Source organism: Lepus europaeus, chromosome 19 (genome assembly GCF_033115175.1).
Source record: "Lepus europaeus isolate LE1 chromosome 19, mLepTim1.pri, whole genome shotgun sequence".
Taxonomy (NCBI): domain Eukaryota; kingdom Metazoa; phylum Chordata; class Mammalia; order Lagomorpha; family Leporidae; genus Lepus; species Lepus europaeus.
In genome coordinates, this window is record NC_084845.1 from 68,720,015 (window position 1) to 68,746,636 (window position 26,622).

The window sequence follows — 26,622 nt, forward strand, 5'->3', positions numbered from 1 at the left end:
GCCAGGGGCGGCCATGGAGGCGTTCCTCAGGGCCCCCCAGTCCCGTGGGGCGTGGGCCCAGAGCCCAGCGAGGCTAGCTGGGGGCACACTTCTCTCTAGGCCACTCCCGGTCATGAGCAGGATTGGGGCACTGCCACCGGGGATGCCACTTCTCACCTCTGGGGCAAGTACCCCACGTCTCAGATCTTGGCTGCACAAAGTGGGCTTCCCCGGGCCTGAGGCCCGGCCCCACCGTGAGGGCCCCGTGCCCCCCAGCAGGGGAACCCCCGTCCCATGCCTGGGTCCTGTGACCGTGGCCTAAGGCGTCCAGTGCATTTTAGCACAGCCTAAGCAGCCAGGATCATACTGCGCAAGGCCAGGTCCTCGCTGAACGACCACTGGACCAGACGCACAGGGGCCGTGGTCATGCAAGGCCCAAAGCAGAGGCTGCAGTGAGACATCTCCAACCAGGGTGCCGGGACGCCGGCAGCCACCAGCAGCGGGCAGGGTGCAAGGGGGGCTCCTCCCCTGGAGCCTGGGGAGGGAGTGTGGCCCCACTGACACCTTGGTCAGCACTCGTGGCCTGCAGAACCGTGGGCCACGTCCCAGGTGGAGGTCACTGGTCACAGCGCACACGAGAACCTAACGCGTTCCCTCCCAGACGGCCTAGAAGCTGGGTGAGCAGAGCACAGAGAGGCGGGGGAGCGGAAGGCCTGCATCGCTCCAGCACCTTCATGGCAGACACAGAGCACAGGTCATGGCCTGGCCTGGGGCGGGGCGGGCCCGGCCCCCCACACACATACTCAGGACAGCTCCTGAAGGCCTGCATTGCTCCAGTACCTTTATGGCGGACACAGAACACATGGCTGTCGTGGTCGGTCACGGTCACAGTCCCAGCCGAGGGCGGGGGAGCTGGGGATGGGGGCTGGGGCCTCCCCACGCTCTCAGGACAGCTCCAGGAAGGCAGCCAGAGTGCTCTGCCCGAAGATGAAGGTGCCGATCAGCACGGAGAACACGCCCCAGGCCTCCAGGCAGCACCTGTCAATCAGAGACCCCAGTGAGCTCACGCTGGCCAGGGCGCGCGCCCCCAGAAGACAAGCACATAAGGCAGCACTCGGCAGGAGCCCAGGAGTGCCACCCCAGGGACACGGGCCCGGCCCCGGCTCAGCCTGCAGGGAGGCATCTTAAAACACGCCACGCCTTCCCTCACCCTGTTCCTCCCTGGCGTTTTACCAAAGGCAGAGAAATGGGGGGAGGGGAGACAGCAGCTCCCTGCCCGTCCTCCGCACTCCTGAGCATCTGCTCAAGTGCCCGGGAAGCGAGGTGCGGGCAGGCGCTCCCGGCACAGGGCACAGGGACAGAGGAGGCGGGCGCAGGGCGGGCGCGTGCCAGGGCCCCACCCCCAAGCCTCATAAGACAAAGACTGGAGCTGCAGACACACCCCCGCCCCGTCCACAGAGGCCACGAGGAAGCATCTCACAGCCACGTTCATCCGGGGCACCGTGTGCCTGGCTGCCGCTCGGACAGGTCCGGTGGACCCGGAGCAGCCCTGAGGCTCGTCCCTCGCGGCTCCGGCGAGCTGGGCTCACGGGCCAGGATGAAAGCAGCGAGACCTCCGAGACAGCTGCAGGGACCAGCCGGCCTCGGGGGCCCGTTCTCGGCCCAGGGCGGGTCAGAGACGGCCAGCAAACTTCTCAGTTCGGGAGGCCGCCAAGCCACCTGCTCCTTTAGAATACCAAGTCTGGGCTCAGCAGAGGCCGGACAGAGGCCCCCCAGGCCGGGAGAGCACCATTCCCAGCTCTCCGTGAGCCTTCGGCATGGCAGCCCCAGGAAACGCACGCCGCTTCTCCACCGGCCTCAGCCTCAGTGTCCCCTCTGTGGAGAGGGGACGAGAGCCACACAGACCCTCAGCTTCCCGAGGACACACCGAGCTCGGCCCCGGGCCTCACACATTCTCCTTCCTAAGGCGGCTGAGCCGCGCACGGGGCACAGAACAAGGTCTTGGTCCCCCCGAGAGGCCGGTGCCCAGCGGAGCACTCTGTCACACTTGTGCCCAATCCTGACTCCCTGGTCTCGCAGCAGCAGAGCGCACAGGTGGGGACCTGTGGGGCCTCCCGTGCATGGTGGAAGATGGGGGTGAGGGCCTGGCCGAGAGGGGGCACAGGACCTGCTCCCACTGACACACGTGGTACCTCACGGTTAGGCCAGCACCTGGACTCCGTGACCCAGGGCCAGGCCACCTCCCACTCTTGCACTGAGCCCGAGCCCGAGCCAGACAGCAAGGGAGCAGGAGGTTGCACTGCGGGGCCTCCAGAGGCTGGGAGACCCAGGTCCACACCAGGCTCCACCCAGAGAGGGGCTGCAGAGCCTGCCCACCGCCCACACCCCGGGCACAGCCCAGGGGCCAGCCCGGCGAGGACACTCACTTGGCTCTGGGTCCAACGGGCTCAACCTCCATGGCACAGATGAGACAGAGACCTACAAAGCAGACACAGGGTCACCCAGCTATTGGGCACACACCCGAGCCCCCAGGGCTCCGTCACCACTCGCCAGCCTCAGGATCCCAGGAGGCCAACAAGGCTTCTGCCCAAAGCTGGCTCCCCCAACCCCCATTGAGTCCCCTCCTGGCAAGGCGGCACAGCAGGGCAGTGAGTGGGTAGGGCTGGACTTAGGCTGGGGTCCCTCACAACATGGCTGAAAGTCTGGGGATGACATGGCCTCCCCGGGCCAGCTAGCAGGTGACTGCGTGGAGGCCGGTGGCAGTGTCCACCAAGCACAGCCAGCAGGTCCCGCCACGGCCGTGTCCACCAAGCACAGCCAGCAGGGGACTGCCACGGCCGTGTCCACCAAGCACAGCCAGCAGGTCCCGCCACGGCCGTGTCCACCAAGCACAGCCAGCAGGGGACTGCCACGGCCGTGTCCACCAAGCACAGCCAGCAGGTCCCGCCACGGCTGTGTCCACCAAGCACAGTGGCCTCTGCTTCCTTTTCCTTTTTAAATGCAGCGCCACCTAACGTACTTCGAGAAACACGCGGTGGGATTTCCTGTGCCACAGGCACATGGGGGCCCTTACACAAACTGATGTGCCCTGGAGGACCAGGGTCACCCACCTGGTTCCCTTTCACAGTGTGGAACGCCCCTCCCAGCCCCGCCCAGCCCAGTCCAGCCCAGTCCAGCCCAGGGCTGTTCCCAGCATTCAGCTGCTGGGGCCAGAAGGCGGCCCCAGGACGTGGAACTGAACTTGAACCCAGCAGCACAGACCAGAGGTGGCGGAGGGAGGTGCGGTCTGAGCACAGCCCCACTCTGGAGGCTCCTGCCAGACCCGGGGGGCCGCCCCGCCCCACTCCTTGCCCTTGAGCCCAATGCAGTCCTGTTGTCTAGGGATGGGGCTGGTGGTCAGGCCCGCGAGTGACCCCGTCACACACAACCCTGGCTTCTGCGCTCGCCTGCCGGGCTCCACGTGCGTCCGTCTCCGTGACGACCCGTCTCTGAGGCCCTTCCTCTCCCCTTTCCCCACGGCCCATGGGGGAACTTTAAAAGCCTGCTCATGCCTCCAGTACGGGGGCTGGGTCGGGGCACCCGGGACGCCCAGCTAAGGGCCCTCCTCATTCACGTCTGGTCCACGTCCTGGCGTGGCACTTGCAGGGCGAGTGTTGATATAACAGGGGCTACACCGTGAGCACCCACAGTGCAGGGAGCCCTGAACCCCAGCCCACAGACCCTGCTCGAGCCTGCCCCTCCAGTGCCCCCCGGGGCTCCGGAAGCTCCCCCTGGCCTCCCGGGTAACTCTGGCTGTCGCAGTGCCACTTCTCACTCATGCGGGGCGGTCCCATGGGAAGACGCCCATCCCAGGGCCCGGGCAGGTTCCCAGTGGGTCTTCTGCATCTCACATCGCGTACATCTCATCCCCCCTCTCCATTTGTATTTGCAATAAAACAACCTTGCAGCAGGAGGCAGCAGTGTGGCTGTGGGGATGACTCAGCTCTGCCGCACCCCGACTGTGTTGTCCAGCACGGGGAGGGGTCCCTGGACCCCGATCTTCTCACCCGTGGATGCTCTGACCTTGGCTCTGCCACACCCCGACTGTGTTGTCCGGCAGGGGGAGGGGTCCCTGGACCCCGATCTTCTCACCCGTGGGTGCTCTGACCTCGGCTCTGCCGCACCCCGACTGTGTTGTCCGGCAGGGGGAGGGGTCCCTGGACCCCGATCTTCTCACCCGTGGGTGCTCTGACCTCAGCTCTGCCACACCCCGACTGTGTTGTCCGGCAGGGGGAGGGGTCCCTGGACCCCGATCTTCTCACCCGTGGGTGCTCTGACCTCGGCTCTGCCGCACCCCGACTGTGTTGTCCGGCAGGGGGAGGGGTCCCTGGACCCCGATCTTCTCACCCGTGGGTGCTCTGACCTCAGCTCTGCCGCACCCCGACTGTGTTGTCCGGCAGGGGGAGGGGTCCCTGGACCCCGATCTTCTCACCCGTGGGTGCTCTGACCTCGGCTCTGCCGCACCCCGACTGTGTTGTCCGGCAGGGGGAGGGGTCCCTGGACCCCGATCTTCTCACCCGTGGGTGCTCTGACCTCAGCTCTGCCACACCCCGACTGTGTTGTCCGGCAGGGGGAGGGGTCCCTGGACCCCGATCTTCTCACCCGTGGGTGCTCTGACCTCAGCTCTGCCACACCCCGACTGTGTTGTCCGGCAGGGGGAGGGGTCCCTGGACCCCGATCTTCTCACCCGTGGGTGCTCTGACCTCAGCTCTGCCGCACCCCGACTGTGTTGTCCAGCAGGGGGAGGGGTCCCTGGACCTCGATCTTCTCACCTGTGGGTGCTCTGACCTCGGCTCTGCCACACCCCGACTGTGCCACCTGGCGGGGGGAGGAGTCCCTGGACCCCGATCTTCTCACCCGTGGGTGCTCTGACCTCAGCTCTGCTGCACACGCTAGCCATGGCACCTGTGTGTGCGTGGGTGGGGGCAGTGTCCGGGCCTCTGTCTTCTCACCCTTTGGAGGGGGGCGACAGTGATGTGGCTACCAGGTCAGGGCAATGGAAGGGAAAGGGAGTAAAACCCCAGTCCCGTATGGGGCTCAGCACCCAGGCCACCGTCCCGGACCCTGACCTCCAACACAGGGACCCCTGCAGAGATGGGCAGCAAGGACACAGCGGGGAGCCGGGGCGGCAGCGCTCACCGGGGAAGATGAAGATGAAGAAGGAACTGAGGCCGCCGATGATGCCGATGACCTTGCTGAGGTCGGGCAGCGCCAGCGCCATGGCGAGTGTCACAGTGACCCACAGAACCGTCAGCGGCACACGCACCCAGGGCATGGAGGGGTCGGCCAGCGCCCGGGGCCCCCAGGTCCCCTGGCAGCTCCTCGTCCAGAAGTCCTGCATCACCGACCTGCAGGCAGCACCACGGGTGACACACATGGGCATCCCCCTAGCCGCCCCCCCAGCCCCAGGGACCGCCCCAGCCCCAGGGGCTCCGCCACCCTGGGAGCAGGCGGCCAGCAGCGGGCCGCCCCAGGCACACCCGCTACGCTCCCTGTGCCCCCACCTAACAGAGCCCACGCGTTGGCCCCACCCCCGGGCCAGGCCTACCTGCCCAGGAAGAGCACGATGGGGTAGACGGTGATGACGGAGACCGCGAAGAGCACCCGGGCCACCACGACAGCCGCGTCGGTGCCCGGGTAGGACATCAAGACGTCGGCAGAAACTTGCGACCCGAACGTCAGGAAGCCGTAGACACCTGGCAGGGCGGGAAGCTGATGAGCCACGTACGCCCTCCCCGCTCCCCAGCTGGACACACAGCAGTGCCAGAGCCTCTGCCACCCCTCGTTTTCCCTAGGAGCTATCAGAAGGTTCTAGAAGGGCTCCTGTTCCGCTCTCTCCCAGGGCTGTTCAGTCTGAAGACTGTTACCCTGCCTCACCACGTCAACCACCCCCAGACGCCTGCCACTCATCCCCCCCCACCCCCGACGGCTCAGAGCCTGGCCCAGGGCCCCACCCACACAGGGCTGGCTGACAGAGGCCAGCAGCACCCTGGGAAAAAGCAACACCCCCCATCCCCCACACACCCTCTCTCTTGCTCATACAGCAGCCCAGCGGAGCAGGTGGCAGGGCACAGCGTCCCAGAGGTGGCAAACCAAGATCCGGGCGTCTAGCATTACTCAGAACCACCCGCAAGGCCATGGCACCAGGACCAGAGCGCCACCCCGTGTTGCTGCCCCGAGATGTCCACCTCTGGCCCAAAGCCATGGCCTTTCCAGCTCCTCTGTGACCCTGCCAGCCTCAGCACCACGGCCGTCTGCAGGGGGCACCTGGTCCCCAGGTCACCGCCCTCTCACCAGGGGCCGTACAGACCACCTGGTCCCCAGGTCACCACCCTCTCACCGGGGGCCGTGCAGACCGCAGGCCGTCTGCAGGGGCACCTGGTCCCCAGGTCACCGCCCTCTCACCGGGGGCCGTACAGACCGCCGGCCATCTGCAGGGGGCACCTGGTCCCCAGGTCACCGCTCTCTCACCGGGGGCCGTGCAGACCGCAGGCCGTCTGCAGGGGGCACCTGGTCCCCAGGTCACCACCCTCACACTGGGGGCCGTATAGACCTCCGGCCGTCTGCAGGGGCACCTGGTCCCCATGTCACCGCTCTCTCACTGGGGGCCGTATAGACCTCCGGCCATCTGCAGGGGACACCTGGTCCCCAGGTCACCACCCTCTCACCAGGGGCCGTACAGACCACCTGGTCCCCAGGTCACCGCCCTCTCACCGGGGGCCGTGCAGACCGCAGGCCGTCTGCAGGGGGCACCTGGTCCCCAGGTCACCGCTCTCTCACCGGGGGCCGTACAGACCGCCGGCCGTCTGCAGGGGGCACCTGGTCCCCAGGTCACCGCCCTCACACCGGGGGCCATGCAGACCGCCGGCCATCTGCAGGGGACACCTGGTCCCCAGGTCACTGCCCTCTCACTGGGGGCCATACAGACCTCCGGCCATCTGCAGGGGGCACCTGGTCCCCAGGTCACCACCCTCTCACCAGGGGCCGTACAGACCACCTGGTCCCCAGGTCACCACCCTCTCACCGGGGGCCGTACAGACCACCTGGTCCCCAGGTCACTGCCCTCACACGGGGGGCCATACAGACCACCGGCCATCTGCAGGGGGCACCTGGTCCCCAGGTCACCGCCCTCACACCGGGGGCCATGCAGACCGCCGGCCATCTGCAGGGGACACCTGGTCCCCAGGTCACTGCCCTCTCACTGGAGGCCATACAGACCTCCGGCCATCTGCAGGGGGCACCTGGTCCCCAGGTCACCGCCCTCTCACCGGGGGCCATACAGACCGCCGGCCATCTGCAGGGGCACCTGGTCCCCAGGTCACCGCCCTCTCACCGGGGGCCGTACAGACTGCCGGGACTTCCTCTGCCGGAGGCTTTCTGGGTACTCACAGGAGTTCCTGGGGGCCCCACAATCCACTGCAGCCCAGAGGCTGGACAGCAGTCAGGCCCGAGGCGGCCCGCACCCATGCCGAGGACATGCTGTGTGGCCCGGGGTGTGTCGCAGCCCCTCCGAGTCACTGTTCCATCGCCCTTGCAGACCCTGTGCCCCTGCACAGCGGGCCACGCTCAGGAGACGGCTTGGCACGCTGCTACCCGGCTGTGGTGACCATCGTCTCTACCACTCCCTCCTGCGCTGGGGAGGGTGTGCAGGTAAGAGCCAGGCCAGAACTTGGATTTCAGCTTTGCACCTCTGGCTGTGAGACCCTGGACAGGCAGCGGAAGCCCCCGAAGCCTCAGTCTCCCAACCTGGGAAACGGACGGGCACTGACACCTTGTGGAAAAGCAGGCGGACCGCTCAGCACAGTGGCCAGCACAGGCCCCAGCATGCAGTGGGCTTCCTGGGACCCCTGCCACGACCTCCCCGGCCCGGGCGCCCCAGGCGGGGCCTCACCTGTCAGCGAGTAGACGAGGCAGCAGCCCAGCAAGGACAGCACGGAGATCAGGGCCCAGCGGGGGAGGCTCTGCCCCCCCATGCTGCAGTACACCGAGACGGCAGCCTCATGGCACTGTAGACAGAAGGCACAGCTCAGAGGGACGCGGGCGGGGGGCGTCGGGCTGGGGACGGCAGCAGAAGGTGGGAATGCAGGGTGTGCAGACCCTAGACGGCACCCCACGGGCAGACCCTCACAGGCCCGAGAGCCCTTGCGTCACGTGACACTCCAGGGACCAGACCAGCCGTCCATGGCGGGGTGCCTGGGCCTCAGCACCTCAGACCCTGGGGCAGGGTCCTTGCTGGGGCCTTGGCTCGGCAGGTGCCAGCGGCGGCCCCACCCCAGCTCAGTCAAGGCCGCACGTCCCGGGGCAGGGGACAGTCACCCCACAGAAGGTGGAAGGGGTCCAGGCAGGGCGGGGCTGCTTCCTGGGTCAGGGGCTGACGATGGCCATGGAAGAGCTCACGCTTAGCATCCCCCAGGTTCTACGTGGGACCAGAACCTTGGACAGTTCCCACCGTCACGTTCATCTGCTCACCAGACACACCGATGCCCCCTTGCCGCCACTCACTGACCCCTGATGCCCAGGCCCCTCTCCATTGCCCTGGGGCCTCTGCCTGCGTCCCCCACCCCACTCCTGGCCGGGCTTCCCTCCTGGTCCAGTGGGCCAGGCTCGGCCTTTGGGGGCAAGCCCCCGTGCGCACTGTTCCAGGGCCTGTCGGCTGGGGGAGGCAGGGGTCACGTCGGCCTTGCTCTGGGCTCCATCGCACCTGGGACAGACGCCCCTGGGGTCACCCACTGGCCTCCCCTCGGCTCCACAGCTCGCTTTCCTTCAAAGGCTTACAGAGTCTGACGGGGGACAGTCGGGGACGCCACTGAATGCAGCGGTGGCCACACATAACCCACCTTCTGAGGGTGGGTGAGGCATCCCGGCACCCCTCTGGGTTCCAGCCCAGGGGAGCAGGATGCTGCTTCCCCAGGGGCCGAGGCTCCGGGCGCCGTGTCCCTGGGCTTTCAGCCCTGGGCCCCCTGCTCTCCTGCAGTCCCAGAGCTGCCGGTGAGCTCCGCCAGGCAGAGAGGCCTTCACGGCCCCGGGGACTTCAGCTGCGGGCTCCACCAGGCTGTGCCTGACCTCCCACTCCTGCACGCTCGCAGGGCGCCCTGGGGAGCCCTGCACGGCTCCTCCCTGCCTCGCCCTCCTGAACAGACAGCAGCTTCCGGGGCCCTAGAGCAGGAGCTCCACGTGCAGAGGTACGGCTGTGGGCAGCCGCCCCGTGGCTCCCGTGCTGGGTCTCCAAGGGGGATACAGGGCACAGGAGAGCCAGCGGCTGGTGGCACATGAGCTACTAAGTGCTCGGTACGGAGGTGGGACAGAGAAAGAAGACACGTTCAGGCGGCCCCCAAAACCACAAGCAACCCAGATGTCCATCAAGGGACAGTGGTTAGGACGCGCACATTGCCTATCACGGCGCCTCCATCCGAGTCCCGGCCACGCTTCCACTCCCAGCTTCCTTCTACGGACACCCTGGCCGACAGCGGTGCTGGCCCTAAAGTCCTTGGGCCTCTGCCTCCTCCGTGGGAGATGCAGACTGAGGTCCACACTCCCGGCTCCGGCCCGGCCCAGCCCCGGCTGCTGCAGGCAATTAGGGAGTGAACCAGCAGATGGGAGATCTCCGTCTCTCTACCTTTCAGATAACAATGAAAATCAGTAATTTTTTTAAAGATTTACTTGAGAGGTAGAGTTACAGAGAGAGAGTTACAGAGAGAGAGAGAGAGAGAGAGAGAGAGAGAGAGAGGTCTTCCATCTGCTGGTTCACTCCCCAAATGGCCACAACAGCTGGAGCTCAGCTGATCCAAAGTCAAGAGTTCCCACATGGGTGCAGGGGCCCAAGCACTTAGACCATCTTCTACTGCTTTCCCAGGCCACAGCAGAGAGCTGGATTGGAAGTAGAGTGGCTGGGACTCGAACCAGTGCCCATATGGGATGCCGGCATTGCAGATGGATGCTTAACCTACTAACCTACTACAACAGTGCTGGCCCAATAAATATGGGGCTTTTTCTTAGATTTATTCATTTACTTGAAAGTCAGAGTTACATGAAGAGAGGAGAGGCAGAGGGAGGAGAGAGAGGTCTTCCATCCAGTGGTTCACTCCTCGGTTGGCCACAACGGCCAGAGCTGTGCCAATCTAAAGCCAGGAGCTTCTTCCGGGTGTCCCATGTGGGTGCAAGGGCCCACGGATTTGGGCCATCCTCAATTGCCTTCCCAGGCCATAGCAGAAAGTAGAGCAGTCAGGACTGTAACTGGCGCCCATATGGGATGCCGGCACTGCAGGCCGCGGCTTCACCCGCTATACCACAGCGCTGGCCCCCCAGTAACAGTGTTTTTAAAAGGACAAGTGAGCAGGCAAAACGTGGTGTGTCCACATGGTGGAACGCTATTCAGCCACCGGAGGCCGAGTCCAAGCCACACACAGTGGCCGGGAGTCCATCGCGACAAGTGCAGCCTGACAGGCTGGGGAAGTGAGGACAGGAAGCCACTATAGAGGGGGATGGGGGGTAGGGGCATGGCCTGGCACTGTGGCCACCTGATAAAGCCGCCACCTGCAGAGCCAGCATCCCACATAGGCACCCACTCAAGACCTGGCTGCTCCACTTCCAATCCAGCTCCCACTAATAGCCTGGAAAGCAGCAGAGGATGCCCAAGTCCTTGGGCCCCTGCACCCACATGGGAGACCAGGAAGAAGCTCCTGGCTCCAGACGTGCCCAGGTCTGGCAGTTGCGGCCATTTGGGGCGTGAACGAGCAGATGGAAGACCTCCCTCTCCTTTCCTCTCTCTCTTTCTCTCCTCTCTCTCCCTCTCCCTCTCCACCCCCCTCTCTCTCTCCTTCTCCCCCCTCTCTCCCTCCCTTTCTTTCCTCTCTCTCCCTCTCCCCCCTCTCCTCCCTCTCTCCCTCCCTTTCTTTCCTCTCTCTCCTCTCTCCCCTCCCCCCTCCTCTCCCTCTCCCCTCTCTCTCTCTCCCCCTCTCCCCCCTCTCCTCCCCCTCCCTTTCTCTCCTCTCTCTCCCTATCCCTCTCCCCTCTCTTTCTCCCTCCCTCTCTCCTCTCTCTCTCCCTCTCCCCTCCTCTAACTCTGGATGGAACAAGGACGTAGGTCCCAACCATTTTAGGTTCCCGCTCTCCTGCCTTCTTTCCGGAGACCAGTTCAGGCTCACAGCCTACGTCCCTCCCCAGGCCTGGGAGCCAGTGCGCCAAACCTGAAGCAGCAGTATGGAGGAGCTCAGCTCCGCCTACCGCTGCCCCCCCCACCCCACCCCCAGCCCACCTAAGATACACAAAGGCCGGGCCTGCTGGGTCTGCGTGCACGCGGGCAGCTGCCCCCCAGCCCTGCGGGTTTGTCTTCTGTGTCTTAGTTCGCTCTGCCTTCAAGTTCGTACCCTGTCTCCTCTGTTCTGTGCCCCTGTTTCTTACAACTCTTTCAAATAAATACGTTTTTAAAAAGGGGGAGATGGGCTCCCTTCTGGGGGTGACGGCTTCTGAAACAGACCCCCGTGAGGGGCCAGACTGTGGACAGCAGAGCCACTCAGGTGCCCATGGAGGAGGGCAGATGGCCCAGGTGGTGCGCCGTCCTCCAGAGAGCCGGTCCAAACCGACCCTGAGCCCCAGGGTGTGGCTGCAGTGACCCCAGCACCCCTCTGCTCACACAGGCTTCGGGAGCAGGGGCACCCCAGCGCTGACAGGGGTGGGAGCTGGCAGGCTTGAATCCAGTCAGTTCCTGACAACCACAGGTGACCCTCCCCCCCCCGTGGGGGCCCCCCACCCCACCCCACCTCACCCCACCCAGTCCCATCTCCGGCCACCTTCTCCTCCACTCAGTCTCCCCGACCCCAGATCCTGGGAGCCTCCAGCCTGAGCCCCCACCCACACCCATGGATTCTGGTCCCTCCCGACTCCTCCCCATGGCATCCGTGTCCTTGGAAACCACGGTTGCCAGGAGACACGGCTGAGCATGGCAAGGCCAGGGTGAGAGGGCAGGCAGCCCCAGCGTGAGTCTGGGTGACACGGAGCTGGGCAGGGGAGCGGGGCTGGGGGACGAAACGCAGACACATGGGGAGGCACAGATGGCACAGCCGGCATGGCAGACCCTTCAGAACACTGGGAGTGAGAGACGCGAGCAGTGAGGAGGCCGCCGGCTGAGCCGACGCGAGGCCTGTCCTTTTGTAGGGAAGAGGAACGCAAAGGGCTTAGGGTGTGTTTTTGAAAAAATAGTTTTCCAAGAAAATTCAAGATAAAGAACAGAACCAGAGCTGGCCGACGGACAAAGGAGGGAGGGTCCTCAGCAGCCCTGTGGGTCCCTGCGTGAACTTGACCTTGCTGGGGCGACAGGGGGCAAAATTCCCCACAAATAAACCCTGAGGGCCACCACCTGACACAAGCCCCACAGTGGCCAGGTCAGCCGGGAGCCTGGACACGAGCCCCGCCCTCCCCTGCCCTCAGCGCCTGCCGCTGAGCCCTGGCAGCTCTCCCGACGTGGCTCTCCCAGCTGACCTCTCTGCCTGGACAGCACAGCACGCCCCCTTCCCCGGACGCCTCCCGCACGCCCCCTGGCGAGATTCTACCCACAGAGCCCGGCCCTTCTTCCAGGGACATGCTGCTTGGCCCCGCCCACTCAGCCACCTCCAGCCGACCCTTCCTCTGCACGGTCCCCTGAGCAGCACCCACCTGCGTCTGTCCTGCAGGTCTCCAGGCCCGGGGACAGTCCTGTGACTGTCCACAGAGGAGGGCCAGGCCCCAGAGCCCGAGTTCCACCCCACACCACAAGCACGGCAGGGCCGCTGCAGGTGCAAGCCAGGCTCACGTTCAATGGTGGGCGACTCATGCCTCCCCGTGCCAGACACCTCCCCTCCCCCTACCGCCACCTGCAGGCCAAGAACCCCTCATCCCGGAGCAAGATCTCCAACGCCTCCACGCTCCCCCCAGGGAACGCAGCCCCCTGGGAACGTCCACAGGCGCTGAGGTTACCTGAAAGCCGAAGCAGATGGTGGGGAAGACGCTGAAGACGGAGGTCCAGGAGGACGCGCTGTGGACAGACAAGGACGGGTGCCGGTTAGAGAAGGGCACGACGCACGGCCACGGCACGCTTCAGAGCCGGACAGAGACAACACCGGGGCCGGGACAGTGGGGGTGCTCCCCAGAGGCCACGCGCCCTAAACACACCACACGGGCAGAGCCTGTACAAGGTGACAGCTAGGAGGCACTCCCAGCTCCCCGGAGGGTGCCAGCCTCTCCCCCACGGACCCCAACGGCACAGGGCCAGCTTGACCTCTGACCAAGCCACCAAGGGGCAGGAGCGCACACATGGATTCCTGAGGTCCAGGCCCGTGAGCAGCACCCCCCACCCCCGGCAAACCCCGCTTCCCCTGATGAGCACCTGTTAGGTAGGAAGCTAGAAACCAGCCTACGTGCGAGCAGGGCCCGAGGTCAACAGCGCATCTGCCGAAGCTCACCGTGGACACAGCCCGGGACTTCACACCACAGAGTCCTGCCCAGACCCTGGTCACTTTACAGGGCTCTCAGCCTGCCCCCAGGACAACCTCTCCTCAGCCCCAGATGGGTTACCTGGCCTGCTAACCCGGGGCAATAACACCTTTCCATCCTTTCTCTAGGGCAGGCACCTAGGGGAGGCGCCTCTGCCCGGGGCCAGGTGGGCTCCCCAGTCTGACAGCACCGAGCAGTGAACCTGGGGAGGAAGTTCACCTACTCACACCAGCAAACTCGGCCCCGGAGGGGGAGGGGGAGGAGGAGATGAGGGAGAAATGGCGAGAGAGCAGGACCTCTTTCCCTTACGAGCCCCAGCCTGAACTCTGAGCCGCCTGCCTGGCCTCCCAGCTGGATTCTCCCCATTTAACCACGAAACCTTGCTTCCCCCATGGGAGTGACTGGGCGCCCTCTGGGATTCTGTCCCATCCATTCTGACGCCCCCTCCCCCACAATAAACCTTGCTACCTTGTTGACCTCTGCTCTGTTTCATGTTTGAACTCTTTTAAGATTTATCTTTATTTATTTGAAGGACACAGTTACAGAGAGAGGTCAAGACAGAGAGAGAGGTCTTCCATCTGCTGGTTCACTCCCCAGATAGCCGCAATGGCTGGAGCTGAGCTCAACCAAAGTCAGGAGCCAGGGGCTTCCTTTGGGTCTCCCACATGGGTGCAGGGGCCCAAGGACTTGGGCATCTTCCACTGCTTTCCCAGGCCACAGCAGAGAGCTGGATCGGAAGAGGAGCAGTCGGGACTCGAACCGGCGTTCATACGGATACTGGCACCGCAGGCGGCGGCTTTACTCACTAGGCCACAGCGACAGCCCCCAAATTCTTTCTTGTGCAAAGACAAGAACCTACACCACCCATCTCCGCTAACTCCTCTTCCTGCTGTGTCTCCTGCTTCTCCAGAATCATGGTCCCCAGGAGAGTGGCCTTACAGGGCAGGAGGGGCTCAGCAAACGTGCTTAGGCATGTGGGAGACGGGGAGCTTCTCCCCGGCACCCGGGCGAGCCCAGGTCCCACACTGGCCTGGAAACCAGAGACCTGGCCGGGGTCAGGGGGAGCTGTGAGAAGCAGGCCAGGCAGACAGGACCCATGGCCTTTGAGACGTAGGTGGGGCTGCAAGCCAAGGAATGTGGGCGGCTCCTGATACTGGAGGTGGCCAGGAAACGGGTCCTTCCTTGTGTCCCAGATGACACAGCCCATGCGCCCCTGCACGTCAGCCCAGGGAGGCCCCGCCCGGCTCCTGACCCTGCAACTGTGACACGACACTTTGGTCTGCCAAGCCGCAAGCAGGCGCTCATTCGTCCCAGCAGCCACAGGAAACCGAGGCAGTGGGGCTGCCGCTCTGGCCAACTCGGACTCGGGGGCCGGCCCCCAGCCACCCTGCCCGACGCGCCTGCGTGGCACCGTGAGGGGCGGCTGGCCACACCTGCCCAGCCCCAGGCCGCAGTCACTCTCGTCCTGGACTCAGGCGAGCACACAGATGAACAGTGGACCCTGCCTGGCCCGTGTCCACTCTCCCCTTCAGCAAGAACGTGCGCGACCTCTGCCCCCAGACTACAGAGACCACAACCTCCTCCTCCACCCCTTGGGCGCTGCAGCTCGTCACGTGACCATAAGCACCAGGGACAAACCCCGTGCCCAGGGCTCAGCCCCACGCAACCCAGGGGAACGTGTGGGGGCCAACCGCCCCGATCCTCCCCAAGTTTTATTCGCTGACTTCTGGGGTTCGCTTTCTATCGTCCTCTACGCCAGGCTGAGCTGTGAGGGGCTCCCCAGGTTCCCCCAGAACCTCCAAATGCAGCCTTGTTTGGAAAGCATGGCCTTGGGCGGCCCCCAGTCCAGGGGTCACCACCCCTCCAGGCAAACACAGAAGCCCAGGGGGACGGCCACGTGGGGACGTGGGCCGAGGCTGCAGGGCCAAGGTACAGAGATGGCTGCCCAGCACCGGGAGCCAGAAGCGGCAGGAGGGAGCCTGCCTGGGAGCCCCAGAGAGTGCATGGTGCCGCCCACGCCTCGGATTTGAGCTCCTCCCCTCCAGGACGGAGAGGGAGACATCTGGTGTGTTGTCTCCTAGGGTGTGTCCCTGGACACCCACACCCTCCACACCCACCACTCTCTCCAGATCCCCTCCCCCCACTCAGGGCCACGCGCCCCTGCCTGGAGAACAGGTCTCGGCATCCCCGGGCACACCACCCGGCTTTCTCCCTGTAGCCTGGATCTCGCCGGCCGTGCTGCGCACACAGGAGACAGATCTACAGGGCAGCCCTGTGAGACGGCTCCACGCATCTCCAACCTCCCTCCCCTGCTCCCGCCCCCAGTCTTCACCCTGGGCCAAGAACTCACCCTGACACCACCACGCCCACCCACTGGTTGCACAACTCCTAGGGCCCAGTGGTTAACGATGATGGAGAATCATACGACACAGGGCCCCAAGCTGTGGCACAGTGGGTGAAGCTGCCACCTGTGATGCTGGCATCCCAAGACCCGGCTGCTCCACTTCCCATGCAGCTTCCTGCTAATGGCCTGGGAAAAGCAGCAGAGGATGGCCCACATGCTGGGGCCCCTGGATCCACGTGGGAGACCAGGAGGACGCTCCTGGTTTCAGCATGGCCCAGCCCTGGCTGTTACTGCCATCCAGGGTGCGAAGCAGCAAGGGCAGACCTGCTTCTCTCTAACTCCGCCTTTCAAATAAATACATCTTTAAAAAAAAAAGAAGAATCTTAAGACACAAGAGCGGCCGGCGCCGTGGTTTAACAGGCTAATCCTCCGCCTTGCGGCGCCGGCACACCGGGTTCTAGTCCCAGTTGGGGCACCGGATTCTGTCCCGGTTGCCCCTCTTCCAGGCCAGCTCTCTGCTGTGGCCCGGGAGTGCAGTGGAGGATGGCCCAAGTGCTTGGGCCCCTGCACCCCATGGGAGACCAGGAGAAGCACCTGGCTCCTGCCATCGGATCAGCGTGGTGCGCCGGCCGCAGCGCACCAGCCGCAGCAGCCGTTGGAGGGTGAACCAACGGCAAAGGAAGACCTTTCTCTCTGTCTCTCTCTCTCACTGTCCACTCTGCCTGTCAAAAAAACAAACAAAAAAAAGACACAAGAGCAGAGTGTTAGTCATGGGCCCCAGAGCCGACACTGCTGCCGGCAGTCCGGTTTCAGGTACGCCCACACTCTGCCCACTTCTCATGGCCAGGAGACCACCTGGTCCGAGGCCTCGGAGCCGGCCAGGGGCCTCCTCCCTGCCTCCCCATCCCTGTTCCTGCCTCAGAACCCTGGGGCCTCAACAGGAACCACAGTGTCTCCCAGGCCATCCAACCACGATCCCAGGACCCAGCGTGACTCTGCCTGCCCCCGCTTGGGCCGCCCCGGCCTCCTTGCCACTCCTCTAGCCTGGGCTCCGGCATCTCTACCTGGGGTGCCTCTCAGTGCCGGGACCTGGTCACCCCAAGCGAGCATCACACAGGTCCCCAAGGAGGACGGGAGCCTTGCCTGGGCTTCGCCTCGTCAGATGTAGTGCATCCAGCAGCCAGGGTCCACGGCATCCTCCCCTAGGGCCCCCCCATGTCCCCCCCACCCCTCCCCCCGGAAACTGTCCATCAGACTCACCTCAGCGCAGGAGGGGGCTCGCGGACGAGGCCCTGGGGCCGGAGGTAGTACTGCGCCGTGATGACCAGGGCCAGGTAGCAGGCGGCCAGCGTGCCCAGGATGCTGACGTAGAGGGGACAACACAGGCCTTCAAACCTAGGGCCAGGCCCAGCGGGGCGCCCGACACCCAGCTCTGCCCTTCCCACAGAGGCCGGTCGAGCTCTATGCCTGCACAGTGGGGCGGTGGGGGCGCTCTGGACGGAGCTCAGCTGGAACCCCCAGCAGTGCCCGGCACAGCCGTGGCTGCCGCCGCCAACAGCTTCCTCCTCACCCACAGAGGCTGGCGGCCACTGGGAGCTGGCACCACATCAGGACGGCATGCGCTCAGCCACGTCAGAGAGGGCAGGGGCCCCCGGGCAGGGAGCCCCGCAGGGGCGGCAGGCGAGGCGGCGGCTCCGGCTTCTGTGTCTGTGTCCTGCCTCACGTGGAGCAGCGCACTGCGTGCGTGAACCTGCGTGGAGACGGCGGCCAGGCCTTGCCCGTCCAAAGCGCACACAAAGCTTCTGACCGCAAAACGCAGCAGAGGGCCTCTGTGCACGTCGGTGTGTGCACCACCGCCTGTGTGTGCGCCTGTGTGTCCGCCTGCATGCACACCTGTGTGTGCGTCTGTATCCCACCTGTGTGTCCGCCTGTGTGCGTCTGTGCGCCTGTGTGTGTCTGTGTGCATCTGCGTGTCCACCTATGTGCGTCTCATTGTGTGTGCGTCTGTGTGCGTCTCACTGCCTCGTGTACACCTGTGTGTCCGCCTATGTGCGCCTGTGTGTCTGCCTGTATGCACACCTGTATGTCCGCCTATGTGCGTCTGTGCGTCTGTGTGTGCGTCTGTGCGTCTCACTGCCTCGTGTACACGTGTGTCCACCTGTGTGTCCACCTATGTGCGTCTCACTGTGTGTGCATCTGTGCATCTCACTGCCTCGTGTGCATGTGTGTACACCTGTGTGTGCGTCTGTGTGCATCTCACTGCCTCGTGTACACGTGTGTCTGTGTGCATCTCACTGCCTCGTGTGCATGTGTGCCCAGCTGTACGTGCATCTCTGCACCTGCTTGTGTGTGCATCTCACTCTGTGTCACTGTGTGTACCTGTGTATCACTGTGTGTGGACATCTTGCCATCCCTGTGCACATCTGTATGGATGTACTTGTGTGTCACTGTGTGCGCACCTGTGCGTCACTGTATGTCACTGTGCATCTCTGTGTGTGTACACCTGTGTGTCAATGTATGTCACTGTGCGTCACGGTGTGTGTGTGCCTGTGTGTCACTGTATGTCACTGTGCGTCACTGTGTGCGCCTGTGTGTCACTGTGTGTGCGCCTGTGCGTCACTGTGCGTCACTGTGTGCGCCTGTGCGTCACTGTGTGTGCGCGCCTGTGTGTCACTGTGTGTGTGCGCGCGCCTGTGCGTCACTGTATGTGCATCAAGTCCTCTGGCTTCAGGATGTCTTACGCTGCTTATCTTTGGGGCCTGCCCTCCAGCTCCGTGGGCACCTGATCCCAGGATCCCACCGGTGTGGGTGTGGCCTGGGAGTGCCCCAGTGCTGCTGACAGGCCCTGCTGTGTGGCCTGCACAGCGGCCTCTGTACTGGGCACGCGCAGACTTCTTTTCTCATCACTCCCCACGAGGGCCGAGTGGTTAGCTTTCCTACCGTGGGGGTTACATGTACCATTGTTCCACGTATGACGACGTGAACTTCATGTTCGCACAGGCGTTAGGAATTCTCAGTAACCTAGGCGTGACCTGACACACACAAGGGGACATGACAGGCCACGAATACAACGTCCTCTCCTCAGGGGACCCGAGCACCTGCAGACGTTGGCGTCCACGGGGAGTCAGGGAACTGATGCGTGTGCGTGGACGCCAGCAGGTGACCACTTTGGCGTCTGCACCATTTGTGAGACGTGTCGTTCTCCCCTTCTCCCAGTGGCAAGGTCAACCCCACGTCCCTTTAGCCCAGGTGGACAACAAGTGCGTCACAGAGTTCGACAAGGCTGGGCCGGGCCGTGGCGGTCTTACCTGGTATACTTCTGGAAGGCGATCTCCCGTGGGGCCGACAGCGGCAGGATGACCAGCGCCGAGAGCAAGGGCAGTGTGAAGTGCTGGTCGGCGTACCAGGGCTGTGTGGCCAGCAGGGCGCCGGGCAGAAGGGAGTCACACACTGGCAGAGACAGGGCAAGGAGCTGAGCTGCACGGCCACGGCCCTGCGGGTCCAGGAAGCTGGGCAGGGCTGCCCACCTGGCTCTCGGCCCTAGGGGAGGCTCCCCATGGGTGCTCAGTCAGCCCCGGGAGCCCAGGGATGGGGTGGGAGCGAGAGACGGGGCCAACCACCAACACCCCCGCAGGAAGACTCGAGCCACGGAGCTTCCAGGAGCAGGCACTGTGCTGAGTGCTGGGACCCAGCCCCAGGCACACAGACCCAACACCAGGCCGAAGCCCCTTGCTGTTTCACGCAGGTAATCAAAGGTTTCAGGGGCCCGCGGGGGATCTTTGGCCACAGCACGGGGGCAGCTGAGCTGCTCTGGGTCTGTGTGCAGCTGTCCGCCGCTGCTGCCCAGTCAATTATCTCAGGAAGACTGACCAACTGGATGCCACAAACTTTCGGCAAAGAGTCAGGGCGGGGCTGAGCCAGCCAACCCTGCTCCGAGGAAGGATGGGCCAGGGTCCCGGGGGCACCGGGCTGCTCGGCAGGGCTCGAGGCCTCCACCCCACACCTGGCCCCTCCCTGCAGGCTCGAGGTCTCTCCCCCTGGCCTCTCAGCCAGCTGGGGCTCCTGCTGCCCCGCCTTTTATTTATTTATTTTTTTAAATAATAAATACATCTTTTTAAGTCAGAGTTACATAGAGAGGAGAGGCAGAGAGACAGAGAGCGAGCACGAGAGGGAGGGAGGGAAGGAAGAAGGGAGGTCTTCCATCCGATGGTTCACTCCCCAGTTGGCTGCAACAGCCAGAGCTGTGCTGATCCAAAGCCAGGAGCCAGGAGCTTCTTCCGGGTCTCCCACATGGGTGCAGGGCCCCGAGGACTTGGGCCATCTTCTACTGCTTTCCCAGGCCACAGCAGAGCTGGATCGGGAGTCGAACAGCCAGGCCTTGAACCGGCACCCTATGTGATGCCGGCAATGCAGGCGGCAGCTTTACCTGCTACGCCACAGCACTGGCCCCTGCCCCTCCTTTGAAAGGCCAGGCCCAGAGCCAGCATCCTGTCCACCACACTCTGGAACAGAACTGTGCCTGGCCCACTGAGCCCAGGGCAGGGGACACAGACCCTACCAACCTCAGTGGAAGCTGCACCCAAACGTCCGGGGTGGCTTTCACTCTGTCACAAATGTGGACAATCCGGAGTTGGCACTCAGGCAGGACACGTGATGGGGAGGTCGAGGCAGCCCGAGGCGGAGGCGACTGGCCACACAGGTGAAGCGGCCCCCACTGAGGCCGGAGGGGCAGCAGCCGGGGAGGCAGCAACGGCAACTGGTGGCCGGGGCTGGTTTGTGTTGCTGTAAGACAGCCCCTTTGGGCTGGTGCTGTGGCCTGGTAGGTGAAGCCACAGCCTGCAGTGCCGGCGTCCCCTGTGGATGCCAGTGGAGTCCCAGCTGCTCCAGCTTCTATCGAGCCCCCTGCTAATGTGCCTGGTGCTTGGGCCCCTGCACCCGCGTGGGAGACCTGGAAGAAGCTCCTGGCTCCTGGCTTCGGATCGGCCCAGCTCTGGCCATTGTGGCCATCTGGAGAGTGAACCAGCAGAGGGAACATCAACCTCTCTCCCTCTATGCAACTCTGCCTCTCAAATAAATGAGTGAATGTTAAAATAAACCCCTTTGTTCTCATCAAAAACCCTGCAGAGCCAGCCCTACAATTAACCCCACGCCCTGTAAGGGTAGTGGGTTTGCTGAATGGCCTTGTGGAGTCCACGGCTCAGCAGTCACAGAGGCACCGCGGGGAGAGTGCAGCCGCTGTCCCGTGCTGGAGAGAACTCAGGCGGGCCTCAGAACCCCACATGGCAAGGGACGGGCCTCAAGTCCTTCCCCGTCTGGGGCATCCAAGCCTGGAAACCCCAGCTCTGACGGCAGGATACCAGCTCCTTGCTAAACCCGTAGCTTCCAGGAAATCCCTTGGGGTCCGCAGCACTGATGACACAAGCTCACTGGCGCCCAGCACTGCAATGAGGACTCCCAAGCACCCCATTCTCTCTTCAGCACCCCTCCCAGAAGCCCGAGCTTGCCCACAGAGTGGCACATGCCCCAGTACCCCAGCAGGAAGACACAAGCAATGCCCTGTCCACCCGGAGCCGGAGGGGCTCGGGCCCCCAGCAGTACTGACCGGGCAGCACGCTGGACCCATGAGCCTAGAATCCTTCTCACCACAGCACCACCACCAGCTGACTGGAGCTGACACTGAACCCCACTGTCAGGAGCATGCAGGGGGTTCTGTGTCCATGGCCCCGGGCAGTTCAGCCACCACGACCCTGCTGCCTTGTGGGGTAGCACAGTAGCCTTGACTTCAATAGCAGCAGCCAAAGGCCTTAGCACATTTTTCAAATAAATAAATCTTAAAAAAAAAAAAAAAAAGAGTTACACAGAGAGAGAGGAGAGGCAGAGACAGAGACAGGTCTTCCATCCACTGGTTCACTCCCCAGTTGGCCGCAATGGCTGGAGCTGGGCTGATCTGGAGCCAGGAGCCAGGAGTGTCTTCCGGGTCTCCCATGTGGGTGCAGGGGCCCAAGGACTTGGGCATCTTCTACTGCTTTCCCAGGCCATAGCAGAGAGCTGGATCGGAAGTGGAGCAGCCGGGACTCAAACTGGCGCCTATATGGGATGCAGGCACTTCAGGTGGTGGCTTCACCCACTATGCCACAGCGCCAGTCCCCTTTTCACTCTTAGGTCAAGAGACAGAACCCACAAATAGCAGAACTGGGGCTGATGCTGTGGGCCATGAGGTTAAGCCGCCACTTACAATGTGAGCATCCCATATGTGCACCTGCTCAAGTCTTGGCTTCTCAATCCACCTCCCTGGTAGCTCATCTGGGAGGCAGTGGAAGATGCTCCCAGTACGAGGGTCCCTGCCAACCACATGGGCGGCTAGGAGGGAGTTCCTGGCGCCTGGCTTTGGCCTGGCTCACTCCTGGCTATTGTAGGCATTTGGGGATTGCACCAGCAGGCAGAAAATCTTTTTCTTTCTCTGCCTTTTAAATAAATTTTTTAAAAAGTAAAATCAGACTTAAATCAATCTGATGGATAATCACATTCCAATTAAATCTAAGTATTCCCACTAAAAATGCAAGATCCTCAAGATAATGAAAAGGAAACAACAAGGCAAGGCCTGGCCATCTGTGATCGACACGTGAAACGCATTCTGAAATCCGGAGCCACAGCTCAGCCCCGAGTAACAGGAGAGCTGTGTGCGGACTCCACCCCTGAGCAAGCTGGGCGGCTGACAGCGACGGCAGGGAGGGGCGTTCCATAAGGAGAGGAGGCACCTCCCCAGGGAGCTTCAAAAACCCGAGAGCAAGCGACAGGACTGAAGGCAGAACAGGCGGGTGTGCAGCGCAGCTGGAGGCTTCAACACCCCTCTTAGACACGGACGGCGGAACTCAGACGACAACAGAAACCCGCAAGGCTGCTACGGCAGACGCCAGCCCAGCTGCCCGCCAGCCCAGCTGCCGGCCAGCCTGACCTCAGGGGCGCTCCCAGCACCCTGGACCGGAGCCGCGGGGATCCCCGCCTCCCAGAGCACAGCTCCCTCCTCAGCCAGGGGCCAGGTCTCAGGAGACGAAGTCACACAGAGCCTGCGCTCCGACCACCGGGCCATTCAAGCAGAAACCTAGAAGGCCATCGACCGAGAACCAAGGCATGCCAGGCACAGACAGTGCAGCCGACACTTGCCATGCGTGGGGAACATGTGCACACGGGCCACGGGCAGCTAGGGCAGCCCCGCCATCCCAGCAGGAAAGATGTGGCTGGGTCTCTCCGGGGAGGTGCTGCACCCCCTGATCTGTGCAGCGGGTTCTCGCTGTGACACGCCAGCCGCAGTCACGGGCCCTTTCCCACGCCCTCACGGCACTCCCATCCTCCCCCACCCCGCCAGGACCTCCGGCTGCCCCCTAGGGCTCCACCCGGCCCTCCACTTCCCACTCGCCCTCGGGCCCGGCTACAGGCACTCACACTTCTCCAGCTGGTCGCCGATCACCCGGAGGAAGGCCACGGAGATCATGAGCAGGTTGGCGATGAAGCAGGCCTCGCACAGCTTCCCGACCGCGGGGCCGCACAGCCCTCGCACCACGCCCTGGTAGGTGCTCTGGCCGCTGCAGGCGGCCGCGTAGCCCAGGATGACCAAGCCGCTGATGAGGAAGACCAGCGACACCTGCGGAACAGATCACCGAGGCGGGTAGGCAGCGGCCGCCCCTCCAGGCGCTGTCACGCCCGTGCTGACATCAGAGCCGCACAGCAGGCTGGGATTCGGACAGCTTTGTGCCTCAGCGGGACGCAGGAGGCGGCAGACCCCCGACGCTGCCTGGCGGGGTAGCGTGGCAGGGAGCAGAGTGGCTAGGAAGCCGGGGAAGAGTGGGCACACCCGCCTCTGCTCTTCCGTGTGTGATGTCCCCACAGGGACTGCCGCAGCGTGTGAGGTGCGGGGCCCAGCCCCCGGCACAGGGCAGGTGGGCATCCGTGCTCTCCAGCATTCTCTGTGCCTCCACTGAAGTCCGTCTGTCGTGATCGTGAGCAATCGCACGTGAGTCGAGGGCCTCGAGCCACCGTGGGCAGGCTCCTGCGCTTGCCCCAGCCGTCTCCGTCTGTCCGTCCACCCGTCTCAGCATCTGGACGTGCTGGGGAGTGACCTGCAGGCCTCATGCTACTGCCCCCGAATCCTCCGCTGTGCCTCCCGCTCCCGGGGGCCTGGTCCTGGCTCGGTCCCTCTCCCTCTGGTGGAGCGACACCCACCTGTGACATCACCGACTCCAGCTCACCTCTGGAAGATGCCTCGCAGCCGCCCGTGCCCTAGGAGCAGCGCGGCCCTGCACGGTCCCTCGGTCCCCTGGCCACCCGCCCCTTTTCCCAAGTTCTTGTTCTCTCCAGCTCCTTCCACGTAGCACGGACATGGGAGGGACGCAGCCGCTGTGTCCCTCCGATGCGGCCCTGATTTTGCTGAGTGTGACAGATGACGGACAGCTGGCTGACCCCCAGGCCCCGGTGCTTGGTCATGAACCCTCCCCTGCCGGAGCTGGGGCCTGCTGCTCTTCACAGCTGCACTCCCGTGTGCACCAACGACGGCGCTGTCGGCACTCCCACGGGGGCTCAGCTCTAAGTCCCCTCCGCAGAGGGGCCCTTGCTCACCGCCCTGTGTCAGGGCACCTGGCCCTGTCACGTGCACTCCGGGCACTACCCCGTACGCCTCCATCACATGACCCCATCACATGACCCCATCACACGGGCCTCCATCCTGTGTGGGCACCAGTTCGAGTCCTGGCTGCTCTACTTTCAATCCAGCTCTCTGCTGACGCACTTGGGAAAGCAGCGGAAGCCGGGCCATGTCCTTGGACCCCTGCACTCATGTAGGAGACCCGGATGAAGCTCCTGGCTCCTGGCTTTGGCCTGGCCCAGTCCTGACCATTGTGGCCGTTTGGGGAGTGAACCAGTAGATTCAAGATCTGTCTCTGTCTCTACCTCTCTCTATAACTGTCATTCAAATAAATAAATTAAAAAAAAAAACCAGCTCACCACAGAAAGGGCAGCTCAGGGCCGGTGTGGCGGTGCAGCGGGTTAAGCCACCGCCTGCGACGCCGGTATGCCCCATCAGAGCACTGGTTCAAGTCCCGGCTGCTCCGCTTTCAGATCCAGGTCCCTGCTAACCTGCCTGCGAAGGCAGTGGATGGTGACCCAAATACTTGGGCCCCTGTCACTCATGCTGAAGACCCTGACGGAGTTCCCAGCTCCTGGCTTCCGCCTGGCCAGCCCTGGCCGTTGCAGCCATGTGGAGAGTGAAGAAGCAGTGGGTGGAAGATCTCCACGTCTCTCTGCCTTTCACATCAGTAACACAGACGCGCCCCACCCCCATCCGCCTGGGGAAGAGCCGCTGGGAAAGTCCAATGCGGCTGGGCTCGTTTGGGGCTCTGCTTCCCAAGGATGCCTGGGCTCCGGACTCCCTGCCAGGGGACAGCAGGACACCAGCAGGCAGGAGCTGGCCGCCCTGAGGCCCCGCAGGCCTGGCCCAGCTCTGGGAGGGAGCTTGGGCAGTGCGCACCAGCCCTGGGCTCCATGCGCACCCGGGAATTTGCCTTCTGTTGTTGAGCGGAGAGCAGCAGGCAACAAAGACGGGCTGGGGAGGCAGGCTGCTGGGGACGGCTCCTCCACATGGCCAGGCACAGCGACGCCACTGCTTCTGCCCGCCCGCCGTGGGTCAGCCCGCAGCAGCCATGGTGGCAAAGCGTGCCATCGGCCCAGGGCCACGGGGGGATTCTCTTCGACCCAGGCAGCAAGCAGGGCGGCAAAGCCAACCCCGGAGCCAGAGCTCAGGAGCCAGGCAGCGCCGCGGAAGCAAGGCTTGGAGTTCCACCCGGAAGAAGTGAAGCCATCTCCCCCTGCCTAGGAGACCCCGACACGCTTGCCCGGACTTACTAGCTCCACCAGGAGGGCGGGGAGCACGCCCCCCGCCCTGTGGAAGGCCCAGGGGAAGTTGAGCAGGCCGGCACCCAGCGCAGACTTGAGGAGGATGAAGGCAGCGCCCAGCGGGGACAAACTGGGGGCGGCGGCGGCCAGGAGGGGCTTTTCTGCAGGGCGCCCGCTCTCCGGGCTCTGGGACTTCATGGCTGGAGGCGGCAGAGGGAGAGCCCCGTCACCCCGTCTTCCTTCCCTGTCCTCCAAGTTCAGGGCGCCGTTCCGGGGACCTGGCAGAGAGAGCCAGGGCACTGACCAGGCCCCTCTCCTCGGCCTCCGCTGCCTCTCCCCCGGGCAGGATACCTTCATCCCCCAGGACTTCTGCGCCGCCCCCAGAACCTCACCCCTGCCTGTGAGTCACCCTGAGGCCTTCCTCCTGCCCGCTCTTCTCTTCCAGACCTTCCTCTTCCCCACCCACTTCTGCGCTTCCCCCCAACACCTGCCCCCACAGGGCCCGACCCCTCCTTACCACCAAACGCAGACACACAGCCAGGGAGCCCACCATCAAGGCAGGCACTCGGCGGGCTCACTCCAGGTGGCTCGGCCGAGGCAGACGGGTTCTGCCAGGTGAATGAGTCCTCCAGTCATTGGGCCCCAGAGGGCACGTGCTGGGGTCAGGACCCCACGCCTACGCGGGAGGAGACAAAGGGACAGGGCCGCCAGTCCCCACAGCCTGCAGCTTCTGCGATTTCTGACCTCGTCATGGAGTCTTAAGACTCCCCACCCGACCCGGACCCCGTGCAGGCCCCTCCCCAGGGCGGGGCCTTCCAGCTGCCCTGGAGGGTTAGAGGGCGCTCAGCTGGGGCCATCAGGGGGCAGGTATCTGCACCTGCTCTCACCGCAGTGCCCTGGGAGGCCCG

General features: G+C 64.1%; 1 protein-coding gene across 1 annotated transcript; it reads right to left on the reverse strand.

Annotated features, from left to right (window-relative positions):
• Nucleotides 1–842: 842 nt before the first annotated feature.
• On the reverse strand, nucleotides 843–25,912 carry SLC38A8 (solute carrier family 38 member 8). Its single transcript, XM_062177567.1, has 10 exons — nucleotides 25,724–25,912; nucleotides 23,273–23,471; nucleotides 19,138–19,279; nucleotides 17,090–17,191; nucleotides 12,970–13,027; nucleotides 7,910–8,024; nucleotides 5,567–5,714; nucleotides 5,158–5,366; nucleotides 2,406–2,457; nucleotides 843–1,017 (listed from the first exon to the last, which is right to left on the reverse strand). The coding sequence occupies exons 1-10, from the start codon at nucleotides 25,910–25,912 to the stop codon at nucleotides 924–926; spliced, it is 1,308 nt and encodes a 435-aa protein (XP_062033551.1). The 3' UTR covers nucleotides 843–923.
• Between the last annotated feature and the right edge of the window lie 710 nt (nucleotides 25,913–26,622).

Bases quoted from the DNA above. Each gene is read 5' to 3' on its own strand.
- SLC38A8 (XM_062177567.1), bottom strand. From the start codon at position 25,912: ATGAAGTCCCAGAGCCCGGAGAGCGGGCGCCCTGCAGAAAAGCCCCTC. The intron at 17,192-19,137 runs GTAAGACCGCCA...CCTCTACGTCAG, and splicing joins GCCTTCCAGAAGTATACCAG to CATCCTGGGCACGCTGGCCG. The intron at 5,715-7,909 runs GTGAGGCCCCGC...CCGCCCTGCCAG, and splicing joins CCTCGTCTACTCGCTGACAG to GTGTCTACGGCTTCCTGACG.